At 45.4% G+C, this 23,273-nt stretch overlaps 1 protein-coding gene across 1 annotated transcript in view; it reads right to left on the bottom strand.

Moving 5' to 3' along the window:
- Nucleotides 1–8,645, bottom strand: part of MANBA (mannosidase beta) — a 72,742-nt gene extending 64,097 nt beyond the window's left edge. The window contains exons 1-2 of the mRNA XM_083179015.1: nucleotides 8,230–8,645; nucleotides 3,319–3,413 (exon numbers count right to left, since the gene is read on the bottom strand). Coding sequence (XP_083035141.1) covers nucleotides 3,319–3,413; nucleotides 8,230–8,442 — 308 coding nt within the window. The 5' untranslated portion in view covers nucleotides 8,443–8,645. The remainder of the gene's footprint in view (nucleotides 1–3,318; nucleotides 3,414–8,229) is intronic.
- Between the last annotated feature and the right edge of the window lie 14,628 nt (nucleotides 8,646–23,273).

Genomic DNA, 23,273 nt, shown 5'->3' with positions numbered 1-23,273 from the left:
GAGTGATTGCAGCACTGATCCCCATATTGCAGGTGGGTAGAGGGAGATGATCGCGGGTGCTGCGGGGTGGGGAGGGGTTTCAGGAGGACTGCACTCGCTCAGAAGGCCCTACACATTGCCTGCTACAAGAACATGCAGGCGATGTGCAGATTCTTCTGAGTGAGTGCTCTGAATTTACCTTTGTAATTTGTTCTGCATCGCTGGCAGAATCGGGGCTGCGCTTATGCATTGCTGTGTGGGTTACACCCACACAGCAATATTCTGCCATTTTCTGAGCGATTTAGACTATGGCTCTATTAGATTAGCTGTGGACTGATGCAGACACTTATCGGTGACTGTAAATTGCGAGGAGGGCCTTTCTACTTCTATGACTGTCTAACTACCCAGTCTGTTTTATCACTGTATCCAATTGTAAAGTATAATGCAATTTGCTGCTGTATATAATAAATGGTTAATAAATCCCAATAAGCAGTCATTCAGAGCCACAGTAACACATGAACTTATCCCAGATCCCATGTGTTATAGTCTGAAAATAGGGGTTAACTGTTGCCCTAAAATCCATGAATTGTGCGATCACAAACTGATGGAACATTGGAAGTTTCCCTTGGCTCTTTTTCTGCCATTAATTACTATACTTCTGTTTTAGCTGGGGTTGATTTTTTTTTTTTTTATGGTCATAAACAGGGCTGTTGGGTACAGTCTCATAGACTTTAAACTCTCAATATTTCCAGCTGTAGACCCAGGAATATCAAGCTGCTTAACTAAGGTCTTCTAGCCATTACCTTTACCATGCTTATCTATCATTTTCTTTAGGAATTCCTCAAATACTGTAAAGGGCCCTACATACGCAGAGATGTGTGCCAGAGATACATAACGGGAGATTCAGCACAAGAGATTTCACTCTTGTGGCTCATTTCAGACAATGAGCCACATACAGAGAGATTTGTGTCAGAGATTCAAATTGGGAGATTCAGCACGGGAGATTTCAAATCTGTCACAGAAAGTGAAGTAAAACACTGCACTTCATCACAAAAATGTTATTATTACTGAACACATCTAGCACATAACTAATGTCTTCTTTAATAAGTATTCTTTCACCTCCCCCTAATATTGCCCCCCCCCAAAAAAAAAAAGTTAATCATTGGTGGTGGCTAGTGGACCCACCCTTAAAAAAAATGTAATCATGGTGGCTAGTGGTTCCCCCAGAACCGACCCCCCCCCCATATATAAACTTTTAAACGTTGGTGGTACAGTGGGAACGGACATAAAAAAAATACTTACCAAGTCCGGGGTCCAGCGTCTCGTCCTGTCATATAGACAATAATTTTGTAAAATAAAAAAATGGCATGGGGTCCCCCCCCCAGGCATGACCAGCCCCGGGCTTTTTGAGTGGTCCTGGTTCCCAACATCCAGAGGACAAAGTGCGTGGGGTCCCCCGGATTTTGGGGACCAGCACCAGGCTCTTGAGCTGGCCCTGGTTTCCAAAATACGGGGGACAAAATGAATAGGGGTCCCCCATATTTTGGAGACCAGCACCAGGCTCCACTAGCAGGGGGTGTAATGCCATAGCCAGTGGACATGCTTGATGGTGTCCCGTGGCCAAAGCATTACCCACCCTAACTAGTCAGCCCAGGCCGGGAGTTTTTGGGGAGGTGGGGACCCCCCCAAATAAGGGGGTCCCCCCTCTCCAGGGCACCCCAGGCCTGGGCTGCAGCCCGGGGCTATCCCCTGCACCCCTGGGCGGTGGGTGCAGGGTTGATAGCTTGTTTAACAGTAATATTGTCTTTTACAGTAGGACTACAGGTCCCAGCAAGCCTGCCCCACAAGCTGGCACTTGGGAGAACCACAGGTACCAGCATGTGGGGCATTAAAGGCCCGTCAGTACCTATAGCCCCCCTGTAAAGGAAATATTAAAATAAAACACAAACACAGATGTTTTAGTATTTTATTAACTGCATCTGGTTTTCACCCAGGGCGGCTCCTGTCCCCCCCCCCCACCCCCCCCACCCCCCCGGGCTTCTGCGGTGTCTTCACCTGGGGGCAGTGGCCCCCTAAGCTCTTTTGCATGGCCGCCGCCTCCCAGGGCTTCTGCCTCTTCATCTGTGTTCTTCACCTGGGGGCGACGGCCTTTTAAGCTCTTTTGCATTCGCCGCGCCTCCCAGGACTTCAGGAGCTCTTCTCTCCTCCTCCGCCGTCGGACTGACTGCCCCTACCCTGTCTCGAGCTGGCTAATATAGCCAGCTCTAGGGGGCGGGGCAATGATGCGGCGAGCCGCGGCCATTTTGAAATTTACATTTTTTTTTTTACATTTCCGCCGCGCTGCCGCTGAGAGGAGAGGTGAGGTGGGGGTGGCAATGGGTGCTACTGCTGGTGGGGGAGGGGGGTCAGGGGTGGCGGCGGGTTCTGCGGCGCGGGGTGCGGCGGGTCTGCGGCGTCCGCAGTCGCTCGGCCCTGCTCATCTGCCCGCAGCCACACATGCGGGAGATGAGCAGGAGCTTTCTGAGCGACTGCTGTGAATTGTACAGCCCGTCCGTTCTGAATCTTGGACAGATTCAGAACGGCGGGTGCGCGCATGTAAATCGCTGTGTGGGCTATATACACAGCGATTTACATGCATCTTCAGGCATTTTCTGAGCGATTTGTTAGAATCGCTCAGAAAATGCCTGAATATCGTGCTGTATGTGGGGCCCTTAACTCTCCTGTGCTTCTTCTGGTCCATGTTCAGTGTGGTGTGCACAATGAAACCAAACAATGGGGCAGATGTATTAAGCCTTAACAAGAGATAAATGTAAGGTTGATAAAGAGAGATAAATGTCCAGCCAATCACCTGCCATATTACAGGTGTGTTTGAAAAAAGTCAGTAAGGAGCTGATTGGCTGGACGTTTATCTCTTTATCACCCTTTCATTTATCTAGTTAAGGATTAATACATCTGCCCCAATACTCCTACTACTTTTCTCCTTTTAAAAAAGCTGATGAGAATAATGAAGACATGTGTAATATGGATTCAAGAAAATTATTAGTTTTAGATCCAATTTTTATTATATTTTCTAAAGGGTACCAAAAAATCTGTCCAGTCGTTTTAGCTCTTTCACATTTTTTTTGCTTTAATTTATGGCATACCAATGCAGTTCTACACAAGACGATAGATTAATTCCATTACTTTTCAGGAGAATTAGAGCATTATTTCAAGAAATGTCAGGCTAAGAGCAAATGTGTCCATGTCTGTACAATAGTATGATCTATACTAAATTAAACCCTAAAATCAAACATTAGTTTAATGATACATTTTTTTAAATCGTGTTATATAATCTCATACCGTATCTTGGGTGGAAGTGTGAAGGACTTGCTGTATATCCAGTCATCTTGCGAGATCCATTTATATTTAACATCATCAAATCCAATATAAGGATCCTTCAAAAACCAAGAGGATTCATATGGTAGTCAGTGCAAGAAGAAAAAAATAACACTAATACAATACTTGGTACTTTATAGAACTTATTTATTATACATAAGTTGTTCCTCGTCCTTGATTTGTTGTATTGTATTAGCTGCGGGGTTTATTTGAATATCCCAATATTGTGGTTCAGGTTGATAGATGTACAGTGTCTAGATCAGCGGTTCCCAACCTTTTTTTCTCCCTTACCCCTTGAGGATATGGGTCATAGGGTCAACCCAATTAAGTTAGACAGTCAATAGGTCGACCACTATTGGTCGACAGGCCATAGATCAACACATGTAAAAGGTCAACCCAAGCAATAGGTCGATATGGAAAAGGACGACATGAGTTTTCTACTTTTTTTGTGTCTATGTTGACATGGACACCGTATAAGTGGGGTCAACCTGCTGACTATCGACTTGCTAACCACATCGCCCCCTTGATTGGGCTTCTCAGCGCGAGGTAAGGAATCAAGTCCCTTTGTGTCTGGCCACTGGCTGTGTACTAACCTGCGGGGTTCTTGCTAATGCCCGTAGGATTAAGGCCACTGCTTCCTCCACCCATGTCAGTTTGGGGCAGATGAACTCTTATGTCTGAGGGCAGCACAGGTAGCTCCAAGTGGATTGCTGGTTGGGCAAAAGCAGACACCGATGATGCTAAAGCGAGACCCTCCACCATTACCAATATTATTTTCAAATACCACCATCCAGTCTGCAGTGTAGCTCAGGGGTACATGCACCCCAACTTGGGAACCACTGGTCTACATAGACAGTCAATAAATCTACCCCAAAAGGCCAACAGGGTCAAAACATAACCATGTAAACATGTGATATATTTTTTTTTTTTAAATAAAGTGGTTTGTTGCTTCTTCACCATCCATGTCGGAATAGAGGGAAAATAGAATAGTGTGCCGAGTACAGCAAGGCACTGAGCCGGACGACTTGAGAGCAAAACAAGCCGTGTGAGTAGGTTTTATACAAATTGGGGGTCCATGTTGACATTGCCACCAAAAAAAAGTGAAAAACTTGCGTCTACCTTTTGAACCGGTCGACCTATTGACCATCTAGACACAGATAATCCACACACACCCATAGTGGTATTCTGGGTTACAGCTGTAAGGGTGGAACATTGCCGTTCAGGTTAAAGAGATTTTTTTTTTTTTTTATCTCATCTCGATCATGACTGCCAGCAATTATGAAGAGGGGAGTTGGTTTGCAGTGCTGCATAAGTGTATTTCACCATAGAACTTTATTATAGCATCAAGACTATAGTCAAATGAATCAAAGAGTAAACATTATACACAATATACAGGGAATAATGTGACTTTCTGAAGAAACATCTACTGTAATGTCCTCTTTTACTGAAGAAGTCCCATTATTCGTTTTAAATTGCTTACAAACAGACCTATTTCTGTGTAGAATGCGCTGCGCATACACCAAGGTTATGTCTTTTTATGCGTTTGCAGACAGTAAAATCAAGAATTATTTTTATACTCTACTTGTCATGCACTTATGCATTTTACTTTTGTAAAACTATAAGATAATCTAAAATCTACACACCCAAGTGTACATCTGCTCTTACAAAGGAGGTATCCAACTACTTGTGCAACTTTTTCACCCAGAAAAAAAAGAAAGAACTAATTATCACGATTTTAGCCCAGTGGTCATCATCAGGCTGTCCAATTATAGCACTTTTTTGTTTTTCACTCAAAATAAAGTGGTTTTCAGCAGTGGCAAATAGGGTCCTCAAGGGCTAATTATCGGTATTTTGTTTTGCATGGCATAATCCCTAATAAGTTCCGGCTATCAGGGCTAATTGGATAGCTCCCATAGAGCTGGGTAGCTGTATTAGGACACCATGCATAAAGTAGTCTTATTAGTGAACATGGCAGTGCATATAGGTTTTTGAAGTGAGCTCAGATAGAGAGGTAGCTTGGAGAGAAATAAAGTACCAACCATTCGGCTCCCAACTGTCAATTTACAGGCTGTGCTTGAAAAATTATAAACGGGAGCTGATTGGAGAGAGAAAAGGGCCACCCAAACTATGATAAATCTCCATCAGTCTTTGACAGGTTTCCAATGTCATGTTTCTGCTGATGAAACAGTGTCAGGCTTGAGTGGAGAAACAAATCAAAATGTACAAAGGATCAACTTGTTTTCTCCTAAATACATCTTTCTTTTTGAAGCAACTACAAACCCAGACTATATGGAAATAGGGGGTCAGCAACAAGACCTCAGTCATATGCAGAAAATACCACCATCTAAGCAAATCCCAAAAAGTGGTAATCAAACAAACACTATTTCTCTCAAACTTCCTTCAGTGAGATGTGGCGTTCTGGTCACTGACATTCTGCTGAAACTGCAAAAGAAACACTGGATTATCTTAGTTGTCGAAGTTGAGAATTTGGGACAGATTCAAAACTGTGCAAGGGGTGCGAGCAGGATTCCACTAATTGGAGTTAGCGTCACGCCGATTAGAATAGCTGTTGACGCAATGCAGGTCTTAAAGTGGTCATGCAGAGGTGGGGGAACTCATTTTTCTATGCCACCTATTTACCACCCTCCCCTACCCCCATTAGGCAGAGACAGGGCCAGTGGTAGGGTATTTGGCATCCCCCCTGCACTAGAATGCTATTCTGTGAGAATAACTGTACAGGGCCAATGTGGAGGTTACAATGTTCCACCTCACCATTAGAGGTGGGGGAACTCAGTTCCACCCTGTTCCCCCTCACTTTAACCCCTGACGCAATGTGATATTGGTGAAGCGTGCGCCGGCTGGACAAGCTGTGTGCTGTTGCTTCCAATGCACTACTGAGGTGTTCAGAGATAGAATATGTACAGTGTCTGCTAACATGCTGCTCTTTTAAGAGCACATTAACCTGAACGACTACCTTAGTATAATTTTGTATAACGTGTGTGTGAAGACTAACCATTGATATACAATCTGTCCTGGCTCATAAGTCATTTACTGTTGTGGTTAAGAACCGCATTATACAGCCTGTTTGTATTGGCATCTGACAGACGTATGGGCTGTCTTATTACAGAGCAGTCCATACACTCAAAACTTTATAGGCTGCACACATTTTAAAGCCATTTTTAAGTCATCTATTGCTGTGGGGTGGACCTGTATCATACTGCCTGACTAACTCGGCAACTGACAAACATATAATTTGCCTCAGGATAATAAGAACACTGCTTCTAGAATATTGGATTTTAATAAATATGCAAAACCTCTAACTGGTAACATAGGATTTGCCTTATTACCTCCTATTTGTGATTTGGACCCGCATTACACAATTTGACTGAACAGGCAATGGACAAACGTTTAAGTTATGTCACTATATACCGGTCCATATTTTTAAAGCCCTTCACAAACCACATACATACATACAATCCTAAAGGGAGTGTATAACTCAATCCATCTATATCTATCTATCTATCTATCTATCTATCTAAATCCACACTGACCGGTATTCAATTCCCTGACGGTGCGATATCGGCACGTTCCCACAGCTCGCAGTCAGGGTATTCTATGACTCCTTGCCACTCGCCGTGTGCCTCCTCGCCTGTTCCTTGATTGGCTATTAAACCGGTAAGACTCACCACAAAATGTGGCGGACTCGATGCATTTGATACGTCCACAGAACACATCACAGGGACATGCTACTGCTGGTGAAGATTTATACATGCTGTGGTATAATTGCACACTGCAATGTGACTGCAGACACCAAATATCATGCCCAGATTGCACTGAAAATACAATTATACCCCTTTCAGACATATGCAAAAATCCCAAGATTTTTCACGTGCACAATCCTGGGACTAGCGTATGTCTGAATGGCTCTACCTGGGATTTTAGTCTACTAAAATCCCGAGTCCTGCACACCTGCAATGGACCTGGGATTTAAAAAAAAAACAGGATTGTACCGGTTTAATAATCCTGGGTAGTATGTCTGAAAGGATACAGTCATATTGTCTACATCATTTAGGTCTACAAGCATTAGGTCTACACCACTAGGTCGACCTGCATTTAGATTGACATGACTGAAGGACGACAGGGTCATTAGGTCAACTTTTATAAGGTCGACAGGGTCATTAGGTCGACAGGCAAAAGGTCAACAAGGGGTCATTTGACTATTTTATGAGTCGACATGTGCCGACAGGCGGTATTACATGCACTACCATCCACTAGGGCGTGGTGGGAGAATAAAATAGTGTGCCGAGCGTACCAAGGCACCGTGCCCAAAGCATGGCGAGCGCAGCGAGCCATGCGAGGGGACGCGCTGCTATGTTGACTGTGTCAACGCTTGAAAAAAAAAAACATGTCGACTTTTGCACTGTCGATCTAATGACCCTGTCAACCTTATACCTGTCGACCTAATGACCCTGTCAACCTAACCCATGTCGACCTTCAGTCAGGTCGACCTAAATGCAAGTCGACCTAATGGTGTAGACCTAAATGCAGTCTGACGAATGACCCCATTCCGTCTGAAAGGGTTATTATTGTTCAATGTGCCCACCCCACTTGACTTAAAGATAATTTATACGAACATTAAAAAAATGTGGAAGCAGATTTATGGTTATAAATAGGTAATAAAACACATTTTATGGTTTATATCCCAAACACCATAAAGCAATCCCTATGGAAAAAAAAAATTGTAGATAAACTACACACAGGACAGGAGAGACATTGTAACTAGGAATAAGAGGATGCCCCAATTAGGTGTATAATATATGTACTAGGCATGCTTCATGTACGGTAAATACGGTGACGTCTCAGAAGATGCTGTACCTTTATGGTTCCCCAGGAGGACAGCGCAGTATGCACACAGCCAGGCACCTCACCAAACAGCTGGACGGAGCGGTTAGCGTTACCAATACTCCATACTCCCTTCAAACTATACACGTGTGCAGCAGTAGTATCGCCGGCCGCCTGTGGGTGCCCAGTGATCAGGTGCAGCCAGCACACAACCGCCCACCACCAGAGCAGCACAGACCCTGGCATCTCCAGTCCAGATTGGAGGCTGCAGCGCCCTCTCCATGCAGCGTCACATTAAATACAGTGCCGTTCCCCCGGCACGGTGACGTCACATAGCAGCCATCCGAATCACTCTGCTGCTGTTAGTACAATAACGACTGGTACATGTTTCTAGCCTAGTGGTTGTTGTCTTACACACTTCCTGGTACTGGGTGTGAGTGTGGGCCGGGTTTCCTCTGCTCAGCCTCAGGTCATGTGCTTAAGTAAGTTCCCATACGGAAGTTCAAGCGAACAATTGTCCTTGACACTGGCTATGTTTTGTTTTGCCTATTTTAAACAGCATTTAACTTACATTTGTACATTTAATGAATCTGATGTACTAAGCATGGAGATAGAACACCTACCAATCCTTTCTGTCATTTATTATATGCAGCATGTAACATGGCAGTTAGATAAAGTCAGGGCTATTTTTGTGCAGGCTCCAGCAGGAACTGTGGCCCTTATTCTAGTTCACTGTTTCTGACAAAATATTCCTCAGATGGACAAAACCATGTGCACTGCAGGTGAGGCAGGTGTTAATTGTGCAGAGATAATTAGATTTGGGTGGGGTTTTACACCTGCCTCACCTGCAGTGCACATGTTTTTGTCCATCTGAGGAATATTTTGTCAGAAACAGTGAACTAGAATAAGGGCCTCAGTTCCTGCGGGAGCCTGCACAAAAATAGCCCTGGATAAAGTACCAGAAAGTCTGGTCCTAACTCCATTTTTGAGGTTTAGGAGATCTCTCCCTGGGATGAGCGTTTTAAGATAGGTGTTGTGTTGAGTTGTGCAGTATATCTGTATGCATCAAATTGCCCTTGTGACACCCACAGAAGGCTAGAGGTTCATTCGTCCAGGGGGTTGGTAGACAATAAACGAATGCAGGCTTGAGAGCGCAGATGCAATTGAACAGGGGTGATTTTATTCTTCACTTTCTAACAATAAGAAATATAACGACCTTTGGTGAACCAATTTCTGTACCCACCAGGTCAATGGTACAAGATACAGGAATAAACAGGGAACTCTCAACATACCATACATAATATATTAACAGTACTCGCCTTAGAGCCAGTAAATCTAATTTCTAACAATATCAGTGCAGTTACTGTGTGGAAACAAATCAATACTGGTTCTAACAGACTTTGCCCTACGTCAACTCAAGACTAACTGGTACCGGTACCCCATTATTATCCAAGACCCGAGTTTTAGGATTCGGCCTGTGTACAGGAACCAATGTACAGTTCCCGGGGGAGGTGTCCCTATGGGGCAACCCGGCCTTCCTACGGATAAGTAGCCGGAGGGTCATTCTTGAACTCTGGCCTTCCTACGGATAAGTAGCCGGAGGGTCACTCTTGAACTCTGGCCTTCCTACGGATAAGTAGCCGGAGGGTCACTCTTGAACTCTGGCCTTCCTACGGATAAGTAGCCGGAGGGTCACTCTTGAACTCTGGCCTTCCTACAGATAAGTAGCCTGAGTTAGCCGGTTGGGACTGACTGGTATGGGGATCTCCTCTACGGGCGGTAAACCGCTGGGACCTAGTTTGACCCTGGCTAAGTGCCAGCGTCTATATTTATGGGCTGAAAAGGCCTGTCTGTCAGGGGGGCAATGGGAGGGTAGGCGCTCCCTCGTCACCATGGGGGTTCAGAGGAGGAGTTACTAGGGCTGCCTTTCAATTGCTGGCTGCACTGGGCACACTAGGGTCACTTCAGCCTGCCTGACAAGTGCTAGGCTGCACTGGGTACACGGGGGTCACTTCATACTTTTGGCCACCAGGGCCGGACTCACTGTTGTGGTGTCCCAGAATGAAGGGAGTCTCCATTTGTCGCCAGGGTACACTGGCTGGGTGGATGTCGCTGTCACCGCAGCTGCCCGGTCCGCCACCCGGCTCTGCTGTATGGGAGGTAGTGGGGACACCCGCTACCCTCTCTCCCCTCGCGCTGCTCTATGCGGCTGGGCACCAGAACGTGCTCCCACTGTCCATTTCTGCACCCCCGCTGTAACATGTGCGACGGGCGTTCCCGACGTCCCCGCCGGCTCTCTCCTCCGGTCCACACCTCTCCTTCGCTTCCTTGGGACCTCTGACCCCATCACTGCCGGCCTCTTTTCGCGCCATCCTGTCCACCAATCCCTGCCAGGCTTCCTCCCTCCTGCCCGGGTGAGTCGTGCCTCTTTCCTTCCGGCGTCCGTAGTGATGGGTACTTTACTTAACCCCCTCTCTGCGGTGGAGCCAACGCTGAGTGCCCTGGCTAGTGGGATCCGCTGCGGGGTACCACACCCTAACTTAATTTTTCTCCATTAGGGGCCCATTTATTACGGATCGCAAATACAATGCACTCTAGGCAAAATATTACCAGGATGACATTGTAATATATTATAGTTGCCGACTTTTATGCTGCCCTCTCCGGGAGAGGGCAGCCAGCCAGCTCACTGAAGTAGGGGGGCGTGGCTATCACCGGGAGGGGAAAGGGTGGTTCGGGGGCGGACCCACGGGCGTGTAACCCTGTAATATATCCTATCAAGGGGATGTATTACCCTGCACACCGTGTGCAGTAGGGCCTGCACATGAGCAGTTAGATATGACCCCCCCCCTATTAACAAACTGCCCCACTTGTAGCAGTCTGTAACTGCCACACCAGTGCTGTCCGTAGCCCATTGCCTACATTAGCCACCACCATCTCAGAATTGTTGTAGCCCAAAGACATGAAGCAATGCATCGTATCCCCCCATAAAAACCAATGGGGGATGTGGATGGCAGCAGTGCAGGAGGGATCGTAGCTATTGGAGATTCCTGCTGTGGTCGCTCCTGATACATATAGGAAATATAATCTTTTTTTACACAACATTTTTTATTTGAATTTATATAACAAATGTGAGCAACGCTGGAATTTTTAGCAGATATGTTGGCAATCAAAGGGTTAAGTATCCCCCGAATGTAAGACTGAGGAACAGAAGCAGGAATCTCCCATCTCACCATTACCGCCACAAATATTTAATAGCAAGTGGGCCACAAAGTGTATAAGGAGCCAATGATAGTCTTACGGTATAATAGAGTATTGTCTGTAAACCATTTTCTAGTCCATTTAAATCCATAGAATGCAGAAAATCCCTTTTATACCCCTTTCAGACAGAAAAGTCTGAAAATCCCGTAAAATACACAGTATTTCAATTACCGTGTCAGCCTGACCGGTCGCTGAGTGGGACTGGAAGACGGTACCTCTTGCTGGGTGAGTCATCAGGTGGGAGCGTCTGACGGCTCTCTGGGAGCTAGTGGCGAGAGAGCAGGATCTGTCTCCTTTGGAGCACGCTGCTCAGGCTGCACGGAGCGGCCGACGCCATCTTGCCTGCATGTCTCCTGGGCTTTCGTACCTGGGTCGGCCTGCCCTAATCTACACTAGGCTCAGTAGGCACCCCTGATAAAAGGGGATTTTTGTAAGAACTTACTGTTCGAATCCCTTTCTCTGATCTCATCCCGGTGACACAGCTCAACATTGGGATATAGTAGGGTCCAAAGAAGCCAGGCACCTATGCTAAAGACTTGAGAGGCAGGCTCCTCCCCTCTGCATCCCGGATATCTTCAGTTTCAACTTCTAAAGCACACTAGGATAAATTAACTCAATACAACGCCTGAACATATTAATATTCACAATAAAAAAATTTTTTATAACCAATAAACATGACAACACATTAAAAGTTTTAACTTACCGAGCATAAGGGGAGGGATCACTGTGTCATTGGGATGAGATTAGAGAAAGGGATTCGAACGGTAAGTTCTTACAAAAATACCCTTTTCTCTTCACTCATCCCGTTGACACAGCTCAACATTGGGACGGTTAAGAGCCGGTCCTTTGGGAGGGTACGCTCAGGTTTGCAGTTCTCATCACTGCACGCACAAATGAGGCATCCTCTGACGCGAACTCATGGAACCTATAGAATTTTGTGAATGTGTGAACAGAGGACCAGGTGGCAGCCCTGCACACTTGGGCAGCCGCCGAATCCCCATGGCGCACCACCCAAGAGGTAGCAACTGATCTAGTGTTATGAGCATTTATCTTTGAGGGAACTGGTCTACCCACTTTTGTGTAAGCAAATGCAATGACAGATCTCAACCACCTAGCAATGATCTGCTTAGAAGCAGGCCATCCTATTTTATGAACAACGTAAGATACCAGTAACAGATCCGACTTACGAATCTCCTTAACTTTGTCCACATAAATGCGCAAAGCGCGAACCACATCCAAAGTTTTCAACTTGTCCCTATTCTTTACCCCCTCAGACAGGGAAAAAACTAGAATGACAATATCCTGATTTAAATGAAAGGTGAATCGACCTTTGGATGGAACTTAGGAACTGTTCTCATCACAGCCCTATCATCATGAAACACCAAAAACCAAGATTTGCAAGATAAGGCTCCTAACTCGGAAACCCTTCTATCAGAAGAGATAGCGAGCAAAAAAAGTCAATTTCCAAGTGAGGTATTTTAAATCCGCAGACCTTAATGGTTCAAAAGGTGGTTTCTGCAAAACAGAAAGGACCAAAGAAAGATTCCAAGGAGCTACAGGTTGTTTATAGGAAGGTCTCAGCCGAGTAACTCCTTGCAAAAAAGTTTAAAAGTTTTTACCTCTGGTAACAACGCAATCCTTTTTTTGAAAAAGTATGGACAAGACTGACAACTGGACATTCAGAGATTGAAGACTCAACCCTGAAGAAAACCCATCTTGCAGAAACTCTAAAACCCTAGCCACCTTAAATCTGGAAGTGTGAACTCTTTGTCTCTCACACCATCTGATATAGGTCTTCCAGACCCTATAATAATTTGCTGCAGAAACCGGTTTCCTTGCATTGATCATCGTACGAATGACGTCCTCTGAGAACCCCTTCTTTTTCAAAATGGAGGTTTCAAGAGCCACGCCGTCAAATTGAAACGAGGAAGGACCTGGTGTAGAAAAGGACCTTGTTGAGAAGATCTGGGCGGAGCTGTAGTCTCCAAGACTGTGTTGACAATCTCAGAACGCTGGAATACCAGGATCTCTTTGGCCAATCCGGAGCAGAATGACACATATTCCCTGCTCCTTCACTCTCTTGAGGACTCGTCCTATCATAGGAAACGGTGGGAACACATATGCCATCTTGAATATCCGTGGTATTGTCATGGCGTCCACTGCTCATGCCAAAGGATCTCTGGTCCTGGCACAAAATCTGGGTACCTGACGATTGTGTCTGGACCCCATTAAATCCACATCCGGTAGCCCCCAGCGCGATACTATCTCCTGAAAGATGCAAAGCCCATTCTCCTTCCAGGAGATCCTTTCTGCTGAGAAAATCCGCCTCCACATTTTTCACTCCCGGAGTGAATATTGCAGATAAGGCCGGAACATTGACCTCCGCCCACTGGAATATTTTTGTGACTTCCTCCATAGCCATCTTGCTGCAAGTTCCTTCTTGATGGTTCAAGTAAGCCACCGTTGTGGCATTGTCCGATTGAATGCGGATGGGCAGGCCCTTCAGAATACTCTCCACCTGAAACAGAGCCTTCCAAACTGCTCTCAGTTCCAGTACATTGATTTGCAGGGAGGATTCCTCCCTGGATCATAGGCCCTGCAACCTTGAGCTCAGGACCACCGCTCCCCAACCTCGGCAACTGTCACCGGTGGTGACCACCAGCCGTTCCCAGGACTAGAGAGCGTCCCATCTAAAGAGACACCACGTAGTTCCACCACATCAAAGAAGTTTTTGTCTCCGTCGTTAGTAGAACCTTTTCCATCTTCATGGATTTGGGATTTCCTGACCAACACGCCAGAATGTTCCACTGGAACTGTCTGGAGTGGAACCTGGCGTACTGTAACGTCTCGAATGACGCCACCATTTTTCCCAAAAGCCTTAAACAAAGCCAAACGGATGGATTGTCCACCTCTAAAATGCTCCATACCAACGTACGAATGTCCTTGGCTTTTGCATCTGTAAGAAAAACCGGTGTAAATGAGTGTCTAGAAGCACTCCCAAAAATTGTAGTCTTTGAGTGGGAACCAGGTTGGATTTCTTCAAATTCAGAAGCCAACCATGGCTCTGTAAGAACTGAATCGCTACCGATAGCTTTCTTTCCAATCCTTCTGGTGAATCTGCTTTGAAGAGCAGATCGTCTAAATATGGGATGATCACAACCCCCTGAAGTCTGAGAATAGCCGCCATAACTGCCATTATCTTTGTGAACACTCTTGGAGCTGTCCAATCCAAAAGGCAGTGCCCGAAACTGCAGATGCAGATCTCCTATCGCGAAACGCAGTAAGGATTGATGCTCTTCGCAAATAGGAACATGCAGATAAGCGCCTTGAATGTCCAAAGACGCTAAAAACTCTCCCGGCTGTAGGCTGAGGAGTACTGACTTCAAAGACTCTATTTTGAAGTGATCTATCCATAAATGAAGGTTTAAAGATTTTAAATTGAGAATTGGGCGAAAAGACTGATCCGGTTTTGGTACTAAGAATAGGATTGAGTAGAACCCCTTCCTTTGTTCTTTTTGTAGTACAGGTACTGCTACACCTTTGCTGATGAGAGTTCTCGCCGCCCCCAAAAGGGCTTGTCTGAGGCGAGCCTCCCTGGGGAGGGGCGTAGCAAGATATCTCCTCTGAAGAACTCCCTTTAGATTGATCTTGTATCCCTGGGATACCACATTGAGCACCCAGGGATCCTGACAGGACAGTGTCCAAGCGTCCCTGTACAGCAAAATGCGACCCCCCCACTCTGGTCCCAGAGCAGGGAGCCACCAGCCCATTATGCAGAGGGCTTTTCCTCACCTTTGGAAGCCTGCTTCCTTGAAAAGGCCCCAACATGAGGAACCAATGGGTGCTGCACCTACTCTAAAGGAAGGACGAAAGGACTGCCTAAATGCAGAAAACGTAGAAGTGCCGTGCTTACCAGAAGAGGATGGCAAGAGAGTACTTTTAACCCCTGTGGCCTGCTTGATAAGATTCTCTAATACAGATCCAAAAAGTAACTCCCCTTTGAAGGGAAGAGACTCTAAAGATGTTTTAGAATCGTTATCAGCGCCCCACGCCTTAAGCCACAAGGCCCTCCTGGCCGTAACAGACATGGCTGACACTTTTGAAGCCATATTGACTGCCTCTTCACCTGCTTCACAGGTGTACTCAGCTGCTGCTCTAAGCTTTTCAGCAAAAGCAAATTCCTCCGAATCAGGCTGCAACAGCGAACACAAGGTGGACGCTCCAAGCAATCAGGATTCAGTATGGAATCCCGTCGGTCGGAATCCTGGCGTCCGGAATCCCGGTGTTCAAAATCCAGACACTGGAATCCCGACCGCCGAAATCCCGACAAGGGGGGGGACGTGGATCGACCCCCCTTGCGGGCTCGCTGCGCTCACCACGCAGCAGGCCCGGTGCCTCGCTACACTTGGCACGTTAATTTATTCTCCTTCTATGGGTGTCGTGGACACCCACGGAGGGAGAAACTTTCGGGATTTTGGCGGTCGGGAGTTCAACGTCGGGATTTTGAACGCCGGGATTCCGACCGCCGGGAAATTAACTACATCCCAGCAATCATAGCTTTAGACACCCAGGCTGAAGCTATCACCAGTCTGAGAGTAAAGTCCACGCCTTCAAAAATAGCTTTCAGACAGCCCTCCAATTTTTTATCTACAAGGTCCTTAAATGCTGCTCCACCTTGAACTGGTAAAACTGTAGATTTAGATAACCTTGCCACAGGAGCATCCACTAGAGGTACTTCTTCCCACAATTTTACATGGTCCTCTGGTAATGGATATAAAGACAAATTTTTGGGGGGCATAATGGGCTTTTTATCCGGAGTTTAATAACTCCTGCATACCCTCGTCAGAAGGAAAGATGACTGCCTCTCTGCGCTGTCTTTTGAATACCCCCTGAGGGGGGGCCCGGTCCCTTTCAGACAAGTTTAAAGCTTGCTTAACTGCGATGATCCAATCATCCACACCTGGGATAGAGACATCCTCCTCTGTCTGATCCCATTCTACCTTCTCTCCACATTCCCCTTCTTCCTCTGACTCTGTAGTAGGGATAGGAGGGGAAGGGAAGGAAAACCTGGCAGAACCCCCTGGTTCCTTTAACTGCTCCATAAGGGTACTATTTAATCTCTGTACCCCCAAAGCTGTTTCCTGCATTATTTGAAGAAAAGCAGGGTCCCCTTGAGACGGAGGAATGGAGCCCCACGAATACTGAGAGGAAGACAATGGTTTTGGAGACTTAACCAAATCCTCCCTCTGTCTGCTCAAAAGCTGAACCAGGACTGACACAGATTTGCCCAAAGACACAGCCCATGCTGGCTCAGGTTGCTCAGCCCTCTGGACTTGTGCACCACTAGGCGTAGCCTCCCATATGGGGCAAATATCCCCCTGGTCCATCTGTTCAGGGGTTAAATTTAGACCGCAAAACTTGCAGTTCTGTGTTGTGGTCGACACTCCCTCCCCAAAAGCAGCATAGGACCTTTCAGTCGTTAACACCCACAGTGCAAATAAGTCAGGCTTCAGTACCAAGGCAATATGTGCGGTGTACTTAGCTGTCTGCTGCAGGACCCCCGTGGTCCTGGGGATAGTGTCACCTCAGGGAATCCAGTCACTCTGTCAGCGGTGAAAATCACTCTCAGTACCCCGCAGTGTAGCCAGAAAAGCGCCAAACAGCAGAGTGAGGGAAGAGACAAAGTCCCCGCTGCGGCGGGGAGAAACAGCGTTTTGGCACCAAACTCCCCCTGTGAGCCGCTCCCAATAGTGGATTCCTCTATTCCTGTGACTTCCCTATGTGAGGATCACATGGAACTGCCCAACAGTTGAGCTCCTGTGCCTGGCTGCAACCTCCGAGAGTTCAGCCAGGAACCGCTTTTCCAAAATGCGGGCGCCATCGCGGGGTGCCCATCGCCCAAGATCTCCCCTATGCAGGGAGCCGGCTTCGGGGTCCCCCATGGCCCAGGATACCTCCTATAGACTGAAGGTAGAAGCACTGCACTGAGAGCAGACAGCGTCTCTCAGTGCACAGGGAGCTGACAGGATGGGCTTCTGTCAGCCCCTGCTGTGCTGTCAATGTGAGGATTCTTAAAGAATACTCACACTGTGCCTGCCTAACTAAAGTGTAAAATTTATTTAAAAAAACAAACACCCTAGCTAGCTCTCTTTGTGGCTGCTCCAGCAGCCCTTGAGCATAGCACCCACTCCAGTGGGCACCTAAACGAAACTGGAGAAATCCGGGATGCAGAGGGGAGGAGTCTTTAGCATAGGTGCCTGGCTCCTCCGGACCCTACTACATCCCAATGTTGAGCTGTGTCACTGGGATGAGTGAAGAGAAATCCTGCCATAGGTTGGACTGTATTTGTTACCATATTTAGCGTGAGGGGTGCTGCTATAGCTCACAGGGATTGCTGGCACCCATTTACTTGCATGGACTCTCTCCCTGGATGCAATGCATCTCTCAATGCAGCTATTCTCCCTGGCTCCTCTGAACACCAATCTACTGGATCCTACTCAAGCTGCTGACTTTTTACATATATTTCTTACTTTACTTCCTTTTCTAAAGTGCTGACAAGAATTTGCGGCCATATTACAATATCCTGTTTCGTACGGGCAGTTAAGGCTGGTGGCATGCTAGCTGCTACCGTCTCCCTGCTGTTTGTGGCCAATCTACAGTGGATGGTCTGGGTCTTTGGTGATTTTCTGTTAAGCTTGATACATTATACACTGGATCATGGAGTCTACTGTCCAACAATTAATACGTGCAATCTACACCTCTACCGACAGGCTCCTCCGAAAGATGGATGATATACAGGGTCATATCCTGCCCTCCACTCACACCCCTGACTGGCATATGAAGTCTGTTGAGGAAGCCCTGCCTATAATTAGGGATCCAGTAACTCCTGATATTCCCACACAGGCTCCTACCCTGGACATATCCTTTTTCTATGGTCCGGGCCAAAATTGAATTTATTCGCTTTCGTAGCTGAATGTTTTGCTGATGATGCGATCCATCCACTGATTCCTTTCTCGTTGTCGATGACAATGATCAGATCCTGGAACTTGTTATATACTGGATGCTCTCCTTTTTACTCTCGTGTGCTTGGGGATGAGTCTCCTGAGATAACTTTGCTTTTTCAAGGGATTGATTGCAGGCGACTAGTCTTTTATATGCTATTATAATTCAGGATTCTCTTTTTGGTTACTTTATATTTCGCTAGGCATTTCTACATTCTGTCTGCACTATGCTATATTTGAAACATTCTTTATTATGCTATCCATAACTTCACGTTATAATACTGTTGATGGATTTTGGTTCTGTATATTTTACGGCCATTGGGTTAATATCCTAAGAGTTAAGATTTAATGCTACAACTATACCCTATCCTGGCAGTATCCAACTAGTGACAAACAGGTCACTCCCCCCACTAGTACAGAAGACCAATGATCAGCGCTATATTAATCAGGTATAGTTAATTATTAAATAAGAAATAAAACAATTATCCTACCGGTGCCACTGCTTTGTTTGGGCCGCTCTATGTCCCAATTTAAGAATATGTAGAAGAAAACAAAAAAAGGACACAAAGCTGCGCACCGTAGGGATATGACTATTTATATATTAAAACCAATTTCAATTAGACAATATAAACATAATTACACAAAATTACACAAATAGCTAAATAGGTGGCCACTCTATTACATAATTAACACATAATCAAAATCACATACAGTTAATAAAATAATTATTTAAAATAATGGATAAGATAATATCACTTGTTTTGTTTGGATAAAGAGCCTGTATTAGGATAGGCTGTTAATCAATATTTAGTAGCTTATAATTAGTATATTGCCAAGCTTATAATTAGTATATTGCCAACACAACTTAGAGACAGTTCTTGGGGGTGCAGCAGAGAGTAGCTTAATCCTCTGGTTAGTTTGTTAGGCATTTAAAGGGTAAGCAGATGATATTGTTAGTAAGCTTTGTCAATAGCTTGATTATAGGTTCAGTTCGTCATGTCTGGCCAGACAGAGATTAAATGTACCTCAACAGCCTCAGAAGAGAAATATGTCCTCTCAGCTACCAACACCGATTTGTCTAGGCAGCAGCTTTAAGTTAAGTTTGGGTCTTCTGGTATCCGGATGGGCAATACTTCTATTCTATTTTTTACCCTGTCTTATATTCTGATGCCGGTGTAAAAAGAGAAAATAAATGTTTTTTTATTTACCCTTTGTTATAAAATGAGTGGCTGCACCCACATTGATATATGTATAGATCTGGCATTACAAGCTCTTCTTATTGAATGTTTACCTGAATGGCGCCTTCGAGCTTATGTTTTATATTACTCCTGCGTAGAGTCCTATGCTAAACTGTACGTCTCTCTTTTGTATGCACCCATATGTGATATTACTTACCTATGTTTTTGCCTACCATTCATTTATGTGTCACCGCAACTATTATGCCAAATGTTTTAGGTATATAAACGTTAATAATTTCAATATAAATTACGCAATTTAAAAATATATATATACCTTTTCAGACTGCAAAAAAAACAGGTCTGACCAGGTTTTTTCCCCGTTTCCAAATACTGTACTTTTGGTAACTGTAAAATCACTGTGGACCTTTTAGACCGCACATATTACCGTTTTTAAATAGTAAAAAAACACTGCAAAATACAGGGTAATATGTGCGGTCTGAAAGGGGCATAAATTGCAGTGTAAAAATAAAGCAGCCAGTATTTACCCTGCACAGAAACAATACAACCTGTAACTCATCCAAACCTAAAAGGATATACACATGGTGCAATTTCAGCCCCTTTTCTAAGAGAACTAAGCAATGGCGATGCACAGTCCCGCATGTCGCTATAGCCCAAGGGAAAGCCAGTGCGTGCACTGGTTTTCCCTAGATCGTGGGCTTTGCCTATTATAAAAATAGGCAAGCCACACTCAGCAGGATCACCCAGCAGAAATCAACGCAGTATGCCGAGTAATCATGCTGCAGCATGTCGCGCAGCCAAAAAACCAGGTCGCCCAGTATGTATGCAGCTTAACTCTCTCTGCACGTTACATTTGCACCACCTACAGTGCACCATGGTTTTGAACATTTGAGAAAAACCATGCTTTGCGATCACGTCCTAAAGGAGGTACCAGACAATCGGTGGTCTTTTCTATAATTGGTCAATTCTATTTATAAGGCACCACAAATGGTTTGTAGTGCTGTATATATAATACACCATTACTTGTTTATACTTGTTTTAAATACCGACATTGGAAACAATGAGGAAAGGAGAACACTATCATTGGCTTCTTGAGCATTTTACCCTAGTTCATTTATATCCCTTTTTTTTCTATTTTGAATGAGAGGATTTATGTATTATGGGGGGTATACTATTAACTGTTCGCTGATAAAAGGCTTGCTCGGGGCTATCTAATTAGCCGCAGCTTATTGGGGATTTGTTTTGAATAAATCCACGATACACAGCCCTGTTTTACTGAACCTGTGCGTTCTTGTGCAAATATATTATTTTGTCATTTAGTGAAAACAGCAAAGCGGACCAGTGCCCTTAGCAACCAATCAGCTTTCAGATAGCATTTATCACTAACCTTATATACCAAGATAGACACTGTAGATGCTATTTGGTAGTTACGGACAACTAACTTGAACTGTATTTGTGAATGTTATCATTCACTTTACAGCTGATGTTTACTGAACCATTAAGAAACGTTAGGTGCTCATACACTAGTCCTATTTAGCCACTTTTCACCAGATTCCGATTATTCTAGATCACTCACAAAGGCACAAATCACTATGGACAAAACCATGTGCACTGCTGGTGGAGCTGATGTAACATGTGCAGAGAGTTACATTTGGGTGTTTTATTGTTTCTGTGCAGGGTAAATATTGCCAGCTTTATTTTTACACTGCAATATAGAAATCAGTTTGAAGTACAAACCCTGCCCAAATCTAACTCTCTGCATGTTACATCAGCCCCACCTGCAGTGCACATGGTTTTGTCCATGAGAGTGATTGTGCCTATGCAAGTGAACTAGGATAACCCCCCCAGTCCCATGCGCATCGGATCAGAGGCTGGACCTGCTGCACATCCTACCTCTGACTCGGACCTCCTCTAGGCTGCATCTACACATTGCCATTTAGCAGGATGCAGTTGAACAGGATCCTGTTTAGCAGGACGCAGCATCTTGTGTCTACACAAATCCTGTTTAGCAGGATGCAGCAGCCTCGAGTAAGCATCCTGCTAAAACTCAATGGAATGTATTCTGGTTACTTTGCAATCAGAATGTTTGCAGCCCGACCCTACACAGTGGGCAGAGGGGCAGCCTCATTATTATATTGGAACGACCAGCGTTCCATGGGTGTACCCATGAGGGCATGATGGACAGGTGGGAGGGGCGGGCAGCCAACATAACTGTATGTCAGCTGCCCACCTACTCCCACCCCCCCCCCCCCCCCGAGCAACCTTACATATGCGTGGGCCTTCGCCATCATTCAATGGTCGGCAACCATCGATTGATGCGAGTGGGCCCCCAGAGCCTGTGAATGGATGTTTATGTTAAACATCCATTCACAGCCAGTGCGGGCGAACCTGCGCTGCGACGAGGGTGAGGGTAGCCTTGCGAGTCAACCAGAATAAAACCCAATGTGTAGACCACAGGTTCTCAAACTTTTTCCTCAGGACCCCACACAGTTCGTTTTGCAGGTCTTCTCACAGAATTACAAGTGAAAGAATTAGCTCCACCTGTGGTTCTTTTAAAATGTGTGAATGAGTGCTGAATGTAAAACGTGAACTGTGTGGGGTCCTGAAGACCGAGTTTGAGAACCTTTACTATAGACGCAGCCATTGATTTACATATACAGGCTCCTTCCTGCCAAACTGGTTCATTCAAAAGGGACCTGTCAAAAGGCAATGTGTAGACAGCACCAGATTCATCGACAGATGCACAGCCAAAATGTATGCACACTAGGCATAAACTGGAGATGCAGTGTGCATATTTAGTGATATTGTAATAGATTTCCCCAACTACATCTGACATTTCTATACTGCCAGTCTCTGACTTTATAATGGTGCATTAGCTAGACCAGTGGTTCTCAACCTCAGCCTTCAAGCACCCCCAACAGATCACGTTTTTTCAGATCTCCAAACAGAATCACAGGTGAAATAATTAGCTCCACCTGTGATCTTTTAAAATGTGCCAGTGAATAATTAGCGCACCTGCCAGGTGACCAGGGAAACGTGCACTGTTGTGGGTACTTGAGAACCGAGGTTGAGAACCACTGAAGAACATATTTTATGAAGATATAGTCAAGATCATGATATTCACATTGCAGACTGAACTAGGCTTTGATTAGTTTTAGGTGGCGGGGAGGAGACAGTAATGCCCCTTTCCCACTGCAGCTAAAAACTGTAAATTGCCGATTTTCAGCGCAATTTACCGTTTTAAGGCTGCATTTGGGAATGTGCCAGAGTTTAAAGTTAAATGGTATTTCAACCCATTTTTAAAGCAGAGTCCTACACGTTAAAAAGGGGATTTTGATTACCTACCGGTAAATCCTTTTCTCGTAGTCCGTAGGGTATACTGGGGTTTAGGTAGACAATGGGGTATAGATGGGTCCAAAGGAGCCGGTGCACTTTAATAAAAATTAACATCCTGTGTGCTGGCTCCTCCCCTCTATGCCCCCTCCCACAGCCCAGTTTAGAAAACTGTGCCCGAAGGAGACGGTCATACTATGAGAGGAGGAATAACTTTAATCTTAACTACCAACAGCATAACACTGACGAAACCGGTCAGTCAAACACGCCAAACAGTAGAACGAAGCAC

The sequence above is a fragment of the Crinia signifera genome, chromosome 1 (assembly GCF_055691185.1).
Source record: "Crinia signifera chromosome 1, ASM5569118v1, whole genome shotgun sequence".
In the NCBI taxonomy this organism is placed as follows: Eukaryota; Metazoa; Chordata; class Amphibia; order Anura; family Myobatrachidae; genus Crinia; species Crinia signifera.
The sequence above is the reverse complement of the archived record's forward strand: the minus strand, read 5'-3'. Positions and strand labels throughout refer to the sequence as shown.